Genomic DNA, 17,041 nt, shown 5'->3' on the forward strand with positions numbered 1-17,041 from the left:
ACTATGGGTGGCTCCATTCCCTAGGCTGGGATCCTAGACTGTATAAAAAGTAAAAAGTGGGCTAAGTACGGACATTCACCATTTTCTGCTTCCTGACTGCTGAGGCAATGTAAGGAGCCGCCTCAGGCTCCTGCCACTGTGGCTTCCCCCATAAGGAAATATCACCCCAAACTGTACACTAAAACAAAGCCTTCCTTAAGCTGCTTTGTCACAGTATTTTGTAATAGCAACAGAAAAGTCACTAATGCACATGGTGTCCACTGGATTGATAAAAAGGATAAATGGCTGTGGGGTGAGGAAGGAAGTGTCTAGAATAATTCCTAAGCAAGACCAACAGCTGTCAGATGTAGAAAAGTGACCACCTTTCAAGTTTTCTGCACCATGAGTTTTCTCTTCTCCTTCATTTTCAAATGAGTTTCCCTCTTAAGCCTTTTGATTTCTCCATATATCTACAAATGCCTTCTAAAAAATGATGTATTTTATTATATTTTAATATTGAGTGGTGCATGCACGCCACATTTGGGTACCTTTGGAGGACAGAGAGGGCATTGGAACCCTCAGGAGCTTGAATTACTGGTAGTTGTTAGCTGTCCGTTGTGGATGCTGAGAACTGAATTCAGGGCCTCTGGAAGATCAGCAAGCACTCTTAACTACTGAGCTGTCTTTCTGGCCCCTCAATGCCTTCTTCAACACATAAGCTGGTTCTTCTTTCTTATTGTGTCACAAGGTCTGCATTACTAAATCAGTTCTAAGTTCTACACCCTTTCTTATTTCTACCCCGAGTCCCCTTGTTTTGCCCTCCATAGTCCCAAGTAAGGGACATTGCTATGAAATTCTGAAGGTACTGATATAACTTTTGAGACATTAAGTCTGTGTGCCCAGCCACATGAAGGAACAATGTATTGACAATCTATAGTATAAAATACTCTTTCAAAGTATTAGCTCAATTCTTACACTGATGAATTCTCTCAACATGTATTTTCAGTGAAAAATTTATGGTCCTACTTTCACAAGGAAAAATGTGACCACATAAAAATAAGGAAATACTAGTTACTTCAAGAACTGGAGGAGTAATAACTTTTTCTTTAGAAGTTTTGTATTTAATATAAAATGTTAGAAGTAACATTTTGAAATGAAAAACAAAACTACTTGCTAATCACCCTTACAGTTCTCTAGCCAACAGAAGTATATACACATATTTATTTAAAAAACCATGTACCAAGCACCGTCTATAATACTATAAAACTGAAAAGTACCCAATGCAGTCCTCCCTGCCTTCTCAACCACTGTGCCATTCAGCTGTCACCCAAGTATTATCAATAATAATGTGTTCCTATAAGTCTTGTCTATTTTGTCACAAGAATGGTGTGTCCCATGTGACTGAATCTCACCAAATGCAGTAACATCATAGAAGGAAGGAAAAATTACGTGCTGTAGGAATGTGGTGGTTTGAATGAGAATGGCTTGTGTATTTGAATGCTTGGTTACCAGGGAGCGGAACTGTTTGAGAGTGATTAGAAGGATTAGGAGATGTGACCTCGTTGCTGTAGATATGGCCTTTATTGGAAGAAGTGTGTCAGTGGAAGTGGGCTTTCTTCTAAGAGTTGCATTGGTCATGGTGTCTCTTCACAGCAATAGAACTGTAACTGAGACAAGAAGTATATTTACATTGCAGTGGTTTAAACATGAATTGTCCATCCCAAAAGGCTCATTAGTTGAAGGCTTGGTTCCCAGTGCTTAGTGTGACTGGCAGGTGCTTAGATCATGAAGGTTCTCACTTCAGACTCTAAAGCGAATGGGCTAGTAAGAAGTAGGACCTAGTTAGAAGAAGTGGGTCACTTGTTGAAAACTTTTGTGGCCTATATCTTGTCTCAGACTTTTTCTTTCTACTCCTCTTTGCTTCCTGGCTAAGATGAGGTGAGCAGCTTTGCCCAAGCCTGCCTTACCACTGTAATCTTTCCTCGTCTCAGCCTACAGCAAGGGGGCAAGTCTACCATGGATTGAAACCTCCAAACTCACCAGCCTGAACAAGCAATTCCTCTTTTGAATTGTTTCTCTCTGGCACTTCTCACAGCAACAAGCCTAACACATACATGCATTTAAAAAAAGGAAAGCCAACTTTACAAATAAAGTTCAGAATAATGTTCATCTGTGGATAAGACATGGGCTCTGGCTCATTTTTAATTTTTTTTGTTTTGTTTTACACGTTATTTTTAAACCTTTTAAGTACTGAGCCAAGGATGTTTTAAGTTCGTAAAAATTCATAAAGCTACACAAACATCTATGATTTACTGACGATACATTTTCTTGCAAGTGTTATGCTAATAGGAGTTAAGGAAGTTATTTTTATTTTTCATTGTAAAATTATTTTGATTAGCTGTCCCATGTTAAACCACAAATAAAAGACTACAAATACAAAATATAAATGCATCATTATGATATGAAAGTAATATGCAAAGCAAAAATAAACTGAAACAAGGGGCCCCGAGAGAAGCAAGCACAGGATGGTTCTGAAGAACCCCGGAGAATGAATGAAGAGAGACTATGGTGTCACCAGCCTACAACAGCATGAGCAAGCTCACATTGTAAAGAGTGTGTGTGATTTAAGACTCACTGACTAGATGGGTACTCTTATAAGGTAAGTTTAGCAAGAAATAAACTACCCAACAAAGGAGAAATTAATGCAACTTGTCTATCTTAGCTTTCCTGGAGGATGAGAGAAAAGCCATTAGGATTCATAACTAACCTCACACCAGTCACCTATATAGATTTAGAATTTAAAGGATTGCTACTTTTCCTAACTGAAAACTCTAAGCAAATAACATAATTTGAAATAATCCCAGTTTGGTAATACTTCAAGTATGTAGAAACTTATATAGGTTGTTTCCAGAGAAAGTATACTTCAATGTATATAAGGAATTGTTATGGAGAACAAAACTCCACACAAACAAAGCACCTCACAGTAATAGTTGTAAAAATTCAACAGACATTGCAGGAAAGACCATGAACAGGAATCATCAAAAACAAGATATCAGAAACAGGTAGAACTTAGAGAAGTATTAGGCACAGAATATAAACTAACCATATTTAACAGACAGAAAACAAAGGAGAAAATTTTAAAACAAATGTGAACATTAAACAGCTATATTTATAAGATATCAAATAGAATTAGAAATGAAAGAATAGGACAGATAAAATATAATGTTCAAAATAAAAACAATTGTTGAATAGATTAAATAGAAGATTAGACAAAATTAAATGTGAATTACTGCACTGGATATAAGGAAATTAAATAAAAATTATTGGACTATATTTAGAGTAGAAGAAAGCAAAAGAATGTGGAAACACAAACAATGAATAACAGATATGGAGGGCGCCTTAAAAAAATTAAACATGTACCTGCTCTGATCTCTAAGTGAATGTTAGAGACAATTATATCAGAGTTAATTTTGGCAGAAGTACTACCATTAATTTTCTACAGTTCTTGAAAAACCTCAGTTCTCAGATCCAGGAAGCCTAACACATTCAAACGAGATAGATCTTTTTTTTAAAGTTATATCATAGTGAACTCAAGGACAGAAAGAATCAACGGTGTGGTGGTGGGGGGTAAGAACAGTTCTAGTGGGTAAAAAGAATTGGGATCATTGAGAAGTAGCTGACAGCTAAACATCACACAGCCTTCTCTAAAACAAGAAGACAATAATGATGATATTTCAACATAAACAAAAACCTAGGTATTGGAATTTCACAGCCAGCAAACTACATCTTAAAAATTTTTTTTCAGACCAACAAGTAATGAGCATTTATGAGACCTGGTTAAAGGAAATTCAAAAAGATGTATCTTAAGAATAAGGACAATGATCTGAGCTAAACAAACTGAGATGTTAGGGCATAATGGCGAGAGATCAGCTGTTCTCACCTTGCGAATGTTATCTTTGGAGTAAGACCCACTGAAGACAGAATAAAATAAAATAAAATAAAATAAAATAAAATAAAATAAAATAAAATAAAATAAAATAAAATAAAATAAAATAAAATAAAACAAAACAGCAGGAAAATATAGAGAGCCTCCTCCAAACAATAAACAACCAAAGACCCTTGATGAGGATTTCAAGATACAAATCTTCCAGAAACAGAAAACCCAGGACTCCACCTTCCCTATAACTTTTTCCATTTGAACATTTTCCCACTCATAGCAAAATCACTGAGGCTACTGTTAGCCCGACTAGTTAGTTTGAGATTAGCAAACAAACTGAGCTCAAAGGCAGACCTGAGAAGGACAGCCCCAGAAAAAACAAACAACAACAACAAAAACTACATGGAGATTTCTTTTTTTCATTGGGTGTTTCCTATGATGCTTGTAGGAAAAGATGCCAAAAAAATCTTAGAAAAGGTTATTCATTTCAGTAGCTGTAAACGGTAGTGGACATCAAGCTAAAATGAGAAGGTTCCTGTAAACATGCTGTGATTGCAGCTGACGCATTTGGAAAACGCACAGCTTATCAGTAAGGTTCACATTTTAGCAGTAAAGATTATGTTTTCAGAGCAAAGTCAAGTCTGAACTGTACCAGTACTAACAGAAAAGAAGGTCTGAAGGTGTAAAAGTTTTCTTCTAGACCAGTAGTTCTCAACCTTCTTAATGCTGCAACCCTTCAATAGAGTTCCTCATGTTGTGGTGACCCCCCAAAATAAAATTATTTTTGCTGCTACTTCATAATTTTGCTGGTGTTATGAATGGTATATAAATACCTGTGTTTTCTGATGGTTTTAGGCAAAGTGTCATTCAAACCTCAAAGGGGTTGGCCCACAGGTTGAGAACCATTGTTCTAGAACGTTATCTGCACCTATATCCCCAGTTTTCTTAGATGGCAGCAACATCAACCAGAATCTTAGAATTTTTTTTACCAACAGTATCTTAAACTCAGTGAAAAGCTGAAGAAAGCTGAGAAGTAGGAAAAGCTGTCTAGAGCTCAAGAAAAACAACAGATAAGAGAGAGTTTTTTGAGTGGTTTTGATAGGTAGGAGATGGCTCAACAGATAAGGGCTGGTACTACTATTGCAGAGAACAGGCGCTCAGTCCCAGCACCCACATCACAGCTGCTCACAATCACCTGGCTCCAGGGGATTTGACCTCTTCCTCTAGCCCCTGCAGGTGCCGCACCCACGTGCACAAACACACATACAGGCATTAAAAACAAATCTAAAAAAAAGAGCTGAACAGAATTATGAGGTGTGGCAAGAAGCTACAAAATGTGTACAATTGGTGTTCTGTGAGAAGGAGAGAAGTAATACGCTGATAATTAATGTCTGAGGATTACTAAAGGCAGATGAAAAGCATTAAAACACAAACCAAGAAGTCCTGAGCTTCTGAGCAGAATAAATAGGGAAAAATCCACACTCTGCATAGTCAAACTGCTGAAAATCAGATTTACAGAGACCTGAAGACCAACCAGAGACAAAGATACTTTCTATTCAAACTATTAAAAATACAGGAACAGGGACAGCATAGAATTAGAAGAAAGAAACTAAAATCTGCCAACCTTCAATTCTGTGGATAGCAAAAACATCCCTCAAAGTTAAAGGGAAAATAAAGACAGTTTTAGATAACCACAGTCTGTACAAATTTGGAACAACAGAGTACAGGACTAGAGCTGTTCAACGGAGCTCTTCAGGATTAAGCAAAGCTACCCCAGACAGACACCACACTGTGGGGAGAAACAGTGCACTATAAAGAGTAAACCACGTACAAATGTAAATGAGTCTTGGCTTTCTTAAATAAACATCAGATCTGGTGATAGACTATAAAATGAAATCGAATATGTGATTAACACAGTTGAATGGTTGGATTTATGGAAATTAACTGGGTTAAGATTTTGTTTTTAAAATAGGTAAAAGTAATAATAAAGACCGTAAGTCATAATATGCATAATTATCATTAAAAATGATAAAATTACATTAGTGAAAAATAATACAGGGACTGGGAGATGGCTCAGTGGGTAAGAGTGCTTGCTCTCCAAAGACAAGGAACTGAATTCAATCCCTAGCACTCACTTAAACAGCCGGGGTGCGGGGATTGGGAGAACTCATCCCTATAACTCCAGTGCTGTGAGGTGGGGCCAGGCAGATCCCCTGACTTTCTCGGCCAGGTACTGTAGCAGAAATAGCAAGTCCCAGGTTCAGTGAATCACCTTCTCTACAGGGAATAAGGTGACAGAGTAAGACACACATTTTTCTTATCTTGTCTCTGTGCATGTCTGAGTATGCTCCCTTAACTCATGTGTACTGTACCAACACAATACACACATTCACATCCACACAAATAATATAGAGGGAAAATATTATAAAACTCTTGATTCCAAAGGAAGCAAAAAATCAATAAAGAACAGAGAGGAAACAATGCTCAACTTAGTAGACTCCAACCCCATTGTTAGGGACATGTTTGTTTCCTTCCAAACTCACCTGTTGAAACTCAAACTGCCAAGAAAGTGGAGGCTTTGGATGGCAATGAGGTCTAGATAATGTCATAAATGTGGAGGACTCATGATTAGTTTTCTTGTAGGAAGAGAAAGAGACTAAAGTTTTCTCTCATGTGCCAGTGGAGATACAGTGAGAATGCGGCCATCTATAAACCGGAAGCCTACCTTCACCATACACAGCACCTGCCCCATCCTTCCTTACATCACATGCCCAAGCCCCTAGAATCACGAGAAATAAGCATATGGGGTCTAGCCTACATAGTCTAAAGGATTTCTGTTGCAGAATCCTGAAATGGCTAAGAAAGCCATTAATCAATAATCCTATTAAACATAAATGAGTTAAAAAAATCTATCTACAGGATGAATTTTATTTAAAAGAAGACCAGGAGCCTGCAAGATGTCTCAATGGGTTAAGGCATTTGCTGCTAATCTTGAATGCAGCTCCTCATGCTTGCATAGCAAGTACTCTTACCCAGTCCCCAGAACCCACATGGTGGAGGGGAGAACAGATTCCCACAAACTGTCCTTTGATCCCTGGAGACACACACCACGGCATATGCCTCTCCCCACAAGTAAATAAACAAACACCCACAAAATAAATAAATTTTTAAAAATTGAATTATTTTAAATATATAGATGTGGAGATTGAAAGTTGTTAAAGTTTTATTTTATTTTATTTCATTTTATTTTTGAGACACAGTCTCATTGTGCAGCCCTGGCTATCCTGGAACTCATTATTTAGACCTCAGGCTCACAGAGATCTCCCTGCCTCTTTTGTTCAAGTTCTAGAATCATAAGCATGCTCTACCATATCCAGATTGTTGGATTTTGATTTTAAACATCCCTTCAAAGGCTCACAAGATAAAGACTTATTTTTTGATGGCCAATAGGATACTACGGAAACATTCAGAGGTAGGGTCTAGTGTAAGACTTCTGGTCACTGGAGGTGTGCCAATGAAGGCGGACAGTGGAAAACACACCCTTTCTTTTTCTGTCTCTCTTGTCCTAGCAGTGAGGTGAAGGGCTTTGCCCAACCATGTATTCCCTGACATGATACATTACCTCATCACAGGCCCAAAAGTAATGGGTCCAACCAGTTATAAATTGACACCTCCAAAACTGGACATCAAACCACCTCTCTTTTTAAGTTGGTGATCTCAAGCATTTGTTAATAGTGACAGAAAGGTGGCTGACCCAAAAGAAATTAGTAACAGGCTAAGTAAACGCCAGTGCAGCTAATGTTGCTAGGTAGAAACCTAAAACAAAATTCATGATGATAAAGTAATTTACTCCACAGAGCAACAGAACAGTCTTGAATTTGTATTCTTAATAAGATAATTCAAAATTCATGAAGCAATTACAATAGCAAAAAAAAGGTGAGAAATGAAACCACAAACAGAGTTAGCAGATTTAAATATATGATTGTCACCTATTCATTCAAACAAGGGCCAAAAGATCAGTAAGGAGATAGATGATTTGAATAATGTAATTGACAAATGGATCCTATTAAATGTATAGAACATATACATTCCAAACAACAGAATACTTCATTTCAAGAGTACATCAAATATTTTCCCAAAATAAATCATATTTTGGGGATAAAACAAGTTGAAGTTTTTCATGTGCATAAGGAACACAATTTCTGATAATAATGGAATTCAAACAGGAAGAATAACCATTAGAAAATTCTCATTTTTATTTGAAAGAATACATTTGTGTGTGTATGTGTGTACTGTGTGTGTATCTATGTGTACTGTGTGTGTACTTGTATGTGTGTATGTACACACATGTATATTTGCATGTATTTGCAGGTATGCATGTGTCATCTTAGTAGTCACGTGTGTGGAGGCCGGAGGCTGACATCAGGTGTCCTCCTCAGTCACTCTTTCTGTTATTTTTTGAAATAGGATCTCTTACTAAACCCAGAACTCACCAATTATCTAGACTGGCTAAACAGCAAGCTTTGGCTATCCTCCGGTCTCCATACTCCACTCAGCACCAGGGCTGCAGATATGAGTTACCAAAACCATCTTTGTGTGGGGATACTGGTGATCTGAACTCAGGTTTTCATGCTTAGGTGGCAGGGGCTTTACTTACCATGCCATCTTCCCAGCTCTGAAATAATACGTTTCTAAGCAGTTTAAGTCAAATGAGAAACCATAGTGGAAATTAGAAAACATTTAAACTCACCAGGCGCTGATGGTGCACGCCTTTAATCCCAGTACTCAAGAGGCAGAGGTAGATGGATCTCTGTGAGTTTGAGGCCAGCCTGATCTACAGAGCAAGTTCCAGGACAGGCTCCAAAGCTACATAGAGAAACCCTGTCTCAAAAAACAAACAAACAAACAAACAAAAAATAAAGATAGATAGATAGATAGATAGATAGATAGATAGATAGATAGATAGATAGAAGATATTAAAACTCAATAGTTATAATAGAAAAAATTGTGGGAGGAAAAAAATGTCAAAAATTTTGCAAGAAAGACTGATTGCTTGGTAGAAACTGTAGCACTAAGTGTGTATGTATGCGTATGTGTGTGTGTGTGTGTGTGTGTGTGTGTGTGTGTGTGTGTGTAAACTGAGCTTCCCTCTTAAATTAGCAGGAAAAACAATTGCTTAAAACTAAAGAAAGTGAATAGAAGGATAGTGAACATAGAAGCAGAAATCAAAATGTAAAAAAAAACATTTGTATATTCACAAGGAAAAAAAGCTGGTTTTAATGAACCTAAGTAAGAATAATTAGTAAGCAGAAGAGGGGAGGGAGGAAGGAGAGTGAGAGTGAGATGCTTATTAGAAATGAAAAGGCTACACTGTCATGGTCCCAAAAGGCACTGGAAATATGGTGAAGGATGCTAAGTATTTCAGTGTGTCAAATTATTGAATGTAAGCTTCACAAATTCAGATGAATTTTCATATTCTTTCAAAACACAATTTATTCAAAATGACACAAGAAGAAGCATAAAATATAAATGATCCTATCCGTTATGGTTATATAATCAAAACTTCAAAATCACCTCACAAGATGTTTAGATCCAGAAATAATCCTGTAGTAAATTCTTTAAGCATTTAACACAATGCATTACTAACATACATTTAAAAATTAAAAAAAAATTTCCTCCAAAATCTAGTAATAGTAAAGAATAAAGCTAGTACATATATATGGTAATGCTCAATAAAAATACATTAAAAACTCTATGCAAAAGTCTAATGTGGTGGTGTACCCCTTTAATCTTAGCACTCAGGACGCAGAGGCAGATGGATCTTTATGGGTTCAATGACAGCCTGGTCTACATAGAGAATATGAAGCGAGCAAGGGCAAAACAGTGAGACGGTCTCAAAATGAATCAATGAATAAACACATTTAAAACATTCTAAGCAAAGTATTAGCAACTCAAATTCAGTGATTTTTTTAAAAAGTCTGAAAACACATATATACAGTTACTTGCTTTATAACAAATAAATCCAATCCATTGGTGTCAAGATATGTTTTCAATAACTGATTCTTGACTGATTAGGTACTTGTGTGGAAAAAATAAATAAATCTTAGCTCACATCTCAGGTCATGCACAAAGAATAATTTGGGATAATATGCAGCTTTAACACCATTAGGAAACAACTAAGCATAGACAGGGTTTTCTTAAACAGGATTCAAGTATCAACTACAGGTGTTTTGCTTTAACTATAAAAGTTAAAGGGTATTAGCTGGGTGTGAGGGCTCACACCTGTAAGACCAGCACTTGGGAGAATAAGGAAGCAACGTTATTGTGAATTTGAGGCCAGTCTTGGTTACAAAGTGAGACCTTGTCTCAAAATGTGTTATTATTTTTAATGATATAATTAAAATTAAGAAAAGTGACAGAGTTATTTTTGTTAGAAGCCCTCATTGTCAAAGTGAAAAGGCAAGCTAAAGCAGGGAGAATATTTAAATTTATTAATACAATGAAGAATGCAGATGTATATCCAGAATATGATAAAAACGTACGTCTTACCTGAACAAATGGACAAAACACCTGAAGACTTTATGAAAGACGAAACCTAAATCGCCAGGAAATAAAATAATATTTCATGCAACTCTACAGTGAGAAATGCCAAATTTACCTTATGATGAGATATTTTGGCATAACTTTCTGTATTTGATAACTCTTGCAGACAAAATTTTGATGAGGATACATAGGATTGGAAGGTATAATAATTTTAAAGGTATACATAAAACATCACCTAACATTAGACAGTATACATTCTTTCCAACCTCAAAGAAAACTGAGTTTCAATCCTAGTTTTAATAACTCAAAGGAGTCAGTATCCTATTCTTCAACTACAGTGTAAGGCTGCATTTACCATTTGGTGATTTAAAAAAGCTTTTTTTTTTTAAGCTGACATATTTTTGCATTTTATTTCTGTGCTTAATAAATGCCATTATTAATCTTTTGTTCCACAAATATCCAGGCAATTTAAACACTGGCTTGCTACTGTCACCCTCAGGGATCTTAGAGGGGTCGAGTCAGAGGAGCCAAAGAGATATCCACAGGATCATTGTCATTACAACAAGCTAATAGTGAAGAAGCTTCTTATGACCAACTGGAAACCGAAAGGCACATTTCTGGACTAAGGAGATGTCAGTTGATAAAGTTCTTGTCATAAAAGTGTAAAGACTTGAGTTCGAAACCCATCACAGAGAGATAAAAAGCTCTGCATAGTGGCATGTGTAATCCCAGAGCCTGGGTGCTGTGGATGATTGATGGATAAATAAAACGCTGATTGGCCAGTAGCCAGACAGGAAGTATAGGTGGGACAAAGAGAGAGGAGAGGTCTAGGAAGTGGAAGGCTGAGGCAGGGAGAAGCTGCCAGCTGCTGCCAGCCATCACCATGAGACGATGTTAAGATACCGGTAAGCCACGAGCCATGTGGCAACTTATACATTAATAGAAATAGGTTAATTTAAGATATACGAACAGCTAGCTAGAAGCCTGAGCCATTAGGCCAAACAGTTTAAATAATATAAGCGTCTGTGTGTTTATTTTATAAGTGGGCTGCAGGACTGTGGGGGCTTGGTGGGACCCGGAGAGAAGCTCTCCAGCTACACCTGGGAAACAAAGACAGGTATCTGCAGCTCACTGCCTGGCCAGCACAGCTCAACTGCTGAGTTTAAAGTTCCAGGGAGTGGCTTTGTCTCAAAAAACAAGATGGACAGATCTTGAAAAACGATGATGCCTGAATATTGACCTCTGGCTTTTGTATGTACACATGTGCACCCTGTCACACACAAACATGCACATGCTGCAGGGACACACATGAGACACATTTCTAAAGAAAATATGACTAAAACAAGATCACGACACTAATTATAAGTTCTTAAAGCTGTATAATAAGAATGTTCATATCAAAGTGGGATCGAGCTAAAACATGGCAACAGAGCCTTAAAACTTTAAAAGCTTAGGAAGAAAATTCAATTGATGTGCTAAGTACCTAAATTTCAGGCTTTAAAATACACGAAAAAAACTAATGAGGTAAACAGGTGTGTATGTGTATGTGTGTGTGTGTGTGTGCGGGTGTGTGTGTGTGTGTGTGTGTGTGTGTGTGTAAGAGCCAATAAAGTATACCAAATTCTGGCAAAACAATCAAAACAAAGTGGGAATAAAAAAAGTATACACACATTACTAAGGAAAATGTCATATCAATAGAAAATAGATTTAAAGCAATAATGATTTTATTCTATTAATATTGAATACATATACACAGTCTATCAAAATTGACTTCATAAGAAAACCTAAATAGTACTATAATTGTATTTTAAATAATGAAATCATTTTATTCTAATTAACTTACAAACAAAAACACACAGCTAGTTTAAAAAAGGCATTCTCAGCTGAGCAGTGATGACGCATGCCCTTAATCCCAGCACTCGGGAGGCAGAAGCAAGCAGATCTCTGTGAGTTTGAGGCCAGGCCAGCCTGGTCTACAAAGTGAGTTCCAGGACAGTCAGGACTGTTGCACAGAGAAATACTGTCTCCAAAAACAAAATAAAAAAACAAACAAAAAAGGCATTCCCTATAATTATTAAAGTAATTAAACCAACAAGCCTAAAATCCCCTGAACTCCAAACCTAGAAGGCTTTACTAATTAATGATTAAATAATTGCAATATTGTGCAGATTTTTCATGATAGGAAAAGAAAGAACACTACACATACTATTTTGAGATGATACCAACAAGAGATCAGGACAGTACAGAAACAGATAACTGTAGACCAATGTTTAACTTACACATATATAAATAATGCTTGTCTTTGTATGTTATGTATAAATGCCATAATATATACATTAGAGGAGGCTTATTCTAGAGGTATCAGATAGCTTACTATTAGAAGTTAAATACTATGTCTTGCCACATAAACATATTTAAAGAAAAATAATTACATGATACCTTCTCTTTTTAAAAAGGTTTATTTTTATTTTGTATTATGTGTAAGAGTATGGGTATACTCATGTGAGTGCAGGATCCCATAGAGTTGAAAGGTGTTGGCTCCTTCTGGAGCTGGAGTTACAGGGAACAGTGAGCTACTCCAATCCTCCACAAGAGAAGTACACACACTTAACCACTGAGCCAACTCTCAGCCCCATGAATTACATGATGCTTTTAATAGCCACAGAAACAATTGATGAAACATTCGCTTATGATACACACACTCACCAAATGAAGAATTTGCTGGATAGCTATGTGAAAGCTAATTTTAAAGTTTACATAGTAAAACCTTCCTACGTGGGTGTACTGTACTGATGGTCCTCGCCAAAGTAGGAAGGCAAGAAAAAGAAATTAAAGATTATAGATATAGATATGCAGATAAGGAGAGAAACAAAATTGTCATGATTTTTAGATGATATTATTGTCCGTGTGGTAAATTTGAAAGCAGTTACAGATAAATAAAATGACTAATGAATCCCATAAAATTTGATTGGCAAGTAATTAATATATAAAAACAAGTATATTAATGAGAGTGGGGAACTTAAAATAAATCTATACACATATGGAAAACTTGATTCATGTATACCATTGAAATAAACAATAAAGTAATCAATTTTCATGTGGATTAAGCCTGACTGCCAAATGCACAACCATTGGCAGCCTTAGAAACCACTGGAAGACAACACAGTAAGTTAATTTATAATTTCAAGGACATAACTGTGTCCTGTGTGCCTTTGTGTATGTGGTATGCATGTGTGTATATATGTTTTCATGTGTATAGATGCACTAGTGTATAGGTTTACATGTATGTATGTGTAGCTCCTTGTGGAGGCCAGAGGTTGATGTCAGGTTATAATAGGTGCTTGTGAGCTGTCTGTGAATGCTGGGAATTGAACTCCAATCTTCAACAAGAGGAGTACACACCCTTAATGGCTGAACCATCTCTCAGCCCCATGAATTACACGATACTTTCAATAGCTACAGAGACAATTGATGACATTGTTTCCACTTTATTTACTGAAGCAGGGTCTCTCCCTGGACCTGAAATTGAGAATTTGATATTCTACTAGGTAATCTTGCCTTGGAGGGGTCCCTTGTTCTCTCTACACTGGGATAACATGTGGGCTACCACACTAGCCCAACTTTTACGTGGGAATTTGGTACCCAGCCCTGATCCTCATACTTGCACAGCTTTATCCACTGAACCACTGAACCACCTCTCCAGCCCCTTGAAGATACAATTCTTAAACAAGACACACTATAAAAGAAAGTACTAGAGACTTTAAATTTCTCACTGAGAGATGTGGAGAGATAAAGAGAAGGAAAATGTCAGAAACAATCTGGACGCAGGTATTGGCAGCACTATAAATTAAATATTACTATAAATTAAATATTGACCGAGACATGGATTGTATAAAGACAAGACTCCAATGTCAATTAGCTACAGAAAAACAACTCACTAGAAGAATAAACACAAGCCAGGTTATCAGAAATGCAGACAGAAAGCTGAACTCTTGGACAGCATATATAAAAGCAGGCTGCCTTGTTAGCTATGTGGATGCTAAGTAAAATCCTAGAGTATGACTTCTTGCTACTTGCCAGACTGACTAAAAATGGAATTTGTTATGACAGGTCTGTGGAGCATCAAGATCTTTGATCCTTTGTTGGAGGAAGTGCCAGCTAGTTTGGCACTCGAGGAAGAGCTTGGAAATGACCTAATAAAGTTGGATATATACATATCTTATGACCTACTCATTCCACTCTAGGATGCGAGCTCTAAACATGTGTACACATAGTCATGGATGCTAGAAGGCATTATCCGGTTGCCGTAGTAGGCAGTCTTGAGAATGTTCACCTGAAGGCATCCATGCCCTCGTAAGATCTACCCCCTTAGGGGTGTGCATGTATGGGGTGGTGGGCAATCACTTTTAAGGAACAGAAAAACAATAAAAATAATGAGATGTCACTTTTGAGATTAGGAAAGAAAAAAAATCTGGCTCTTGCCTTTCTGTTGGCAAGCCCTTACTCTGGGGTGGGGATGAGGGGAGCAAGATGCTATGTGGTAGCAAACCTCTATAAAGAGGCCCATACTGCAAAGGAAGATATGCCTAGCCGAAGTCAGGAAGGTCTCAAGTCTCCAACAATCCCGAGTCAACTCCTATGAGTCTTGAGGTGACTTCAGCCTGAGCTAATAGCCCTTTACTACAGCATGTGAGAACCTCCAGAGACTCCAGTTAAGCCACTAGTTAATTCTAGGTCCACAGAAACTGGGAGATGGCAAGGAAATATTAGAAGTTGTTTTGTTGTTGTTTATTATTGACTTTATACTGCTTGCTGTTGGGATAGTTTGTCAAATAAACAACAAATGCATCTCCCAAGCTAGAAACCCAGATGTCCAGCAGTAGAATCCAGAATATTAAATGGTAAGAAATAAAAAAGAAAGAAGCATAAACAAGGATAAATCTCAGAAATGTAAGAATGTAGAGGATAATATTCATGATATAAAAGTACGACAGAAACATAAAAAGCAATGCATGTATGTTTTACACACAAACATTAAACTATGCGAAACACCAAGGAAGACAGTCAAAAGGAAGATCACGAAGGATGCCATGTCTCAGGGAGGGAGGGACAGGGATGAGCCCCTCCAATGTGGTATCCAAGGTCCCACCGTGCCTTATTTTTACCCACAAGATGGTCAGGCTGGGATGTTATATATTCTTTTTATTCTTAAATTTATAAGCAAAGCAAAACAGAAAGCGAAGAGCTGAAATGCAATCAGTTCACAAATCCTTTGGAGAATGGACAGACGGTTGGCTAGTCCGCCCGTAGACAGGGACATTCTATTCTTCACATCCATTTAAGGGGTTCTTCCTCCACATTTCCACGATTGTCTAATTGGCAAGATCCTTTTTTTTTCTCCCATTGTGTCCTTTGGGGCTCCCTGCTCCGCAGGTTGGGCCAACCCTGGAGGCCAGCTGGGGGACTGTTTATCCCCCAACTAGAAATCCAGCGCTTGCTGCTGCAGGCCCAAGGCATTCTAGACCCGCACTCTCTGGAATGCCCACACCTATTCTCAGCAGCACACTGCCCACATCCTCCCACCCACCGCTCAGCGCAAATTCACTCCAGGCTCCCTTCCGGGTGCTTAAAGCACAGGGAAAGGACTTTTACCTGGGAGCAGGGGCAGGAGCCTAAGCAGAGACCATGGCCCTGAAAGAATTCTGCGTGGAGCTCCTCTCCGGTGGGTGTGATAACATCACCTTTAAGGTTCCTTTAATCAAATCCGGATGGCTCCCTGCTGCACACAAACCACGCAAGAAGGAAATGAGGCGGGGGAGAGGAGTGGGGTGGAGGAGGAATGTCCTGGCTGGCGAAGGGATAACAATAAGGGGATACGCTGAAGGAGACAGGCTGCAGCGGAAAGCTCAGAAACTGACAGAGAGGAAAATCACCACGGTGGAATACCTCAGCCACGTCAGCACGCTCAGGGTGCCCACACAAGTCCCCCACGCAGCCCCTGGACACTCACCACCCTCCCCCTTTCCCGCAGAGCACCCCACCCTTCTGACAGTGGCCTTTGTCACCGCAGGCCTCTCCTGGTGCAAATCCAGTCTCTGAACCCTACTCACTCTTTGCCTCGCTGTTCCCTGAAGTGCAGGTTCCGGGCACAACGAAACCGCTGCGAAGTGGGCACCAGTGGTCCCCAGAGGGAAGAAGCTTCGGGCCTAGAAGGGAATGGGCGGTGGACTAGAGGCTGGGGGACGTGGAAAGTCACTAGCAGAGAAGGGGAGCAAGCAGCAATAGGCCAGCCCCGAGAACCGATTGGCCACACGAACGTGTGGGCGGTGCTCGGCTCTCTGCTCCCAGATCTCAGAGGCTCTGCTTTGTGTCAATTTCTGCTCCAAGACGCACCACTCTATCTGGGATGGAGATGCAATTCCACCTCCTTGGACGTGCAGCCGGGCAATTTGTTAAATAAATAAATAATCTTTAATACTATGAACAAATAGAGCATTGATAAAACAACAGACCTTTATAGAAAATAATACACACTATATTCAGAGTTAGATCTATGAGTCCTATATTAATTTTAGTTAAAAA

At 38.3% G+C, this 17,041-nt stretch overlaps 1 protein-coding gene across 4 annotated transcripts in view; it reads right to left on the reverse strand.

Annotated features, from left to right (window-relative positions):
* Positions 1-16,723, reverse strand: part of LOC131906852 (TRPM8 channel-associated factor 1) — a 41,087-nt gene extending 24,364 nt beyond the window's left edge. For 2 of the 4 annotated variants that reach the window (XM_059257657.1, XM_059257658.1), the window contains exon 1: positions 528-660. In XM_059257657.1, the coding sequence (XP_059113640.1) occupies positions 528-549 (22 nt within the window). In that variant the 5' untranslated portion in view covers positions 550-660. Of the gene's footprint in view, positions 1-527; positions 661-10,465; positions 10,512-16,569 lie in introns of those variants that run through there. The other 2 variants (XM_059257662.1, XM_059257659.1) reach the window with 2 other exon arrangements.
* Positions 16,724-17,041: the final 318 nt, after the last annotated feature.

Source organism: Peromyscus eremicus, chromosome 3, assembly GCF_949786415.1.
Source record: "Peromyscus eremicus chromosome 3, PerEre_H2_v1, whole genome shotgun sequence".
In the NCBI taxonomy this organism is placed as follows: Eukaryota; Metazoa; Chordata; class Mammalia; order Rodentia; family Cricetidae; genus Peromyscus; species Peromyscus eremicus.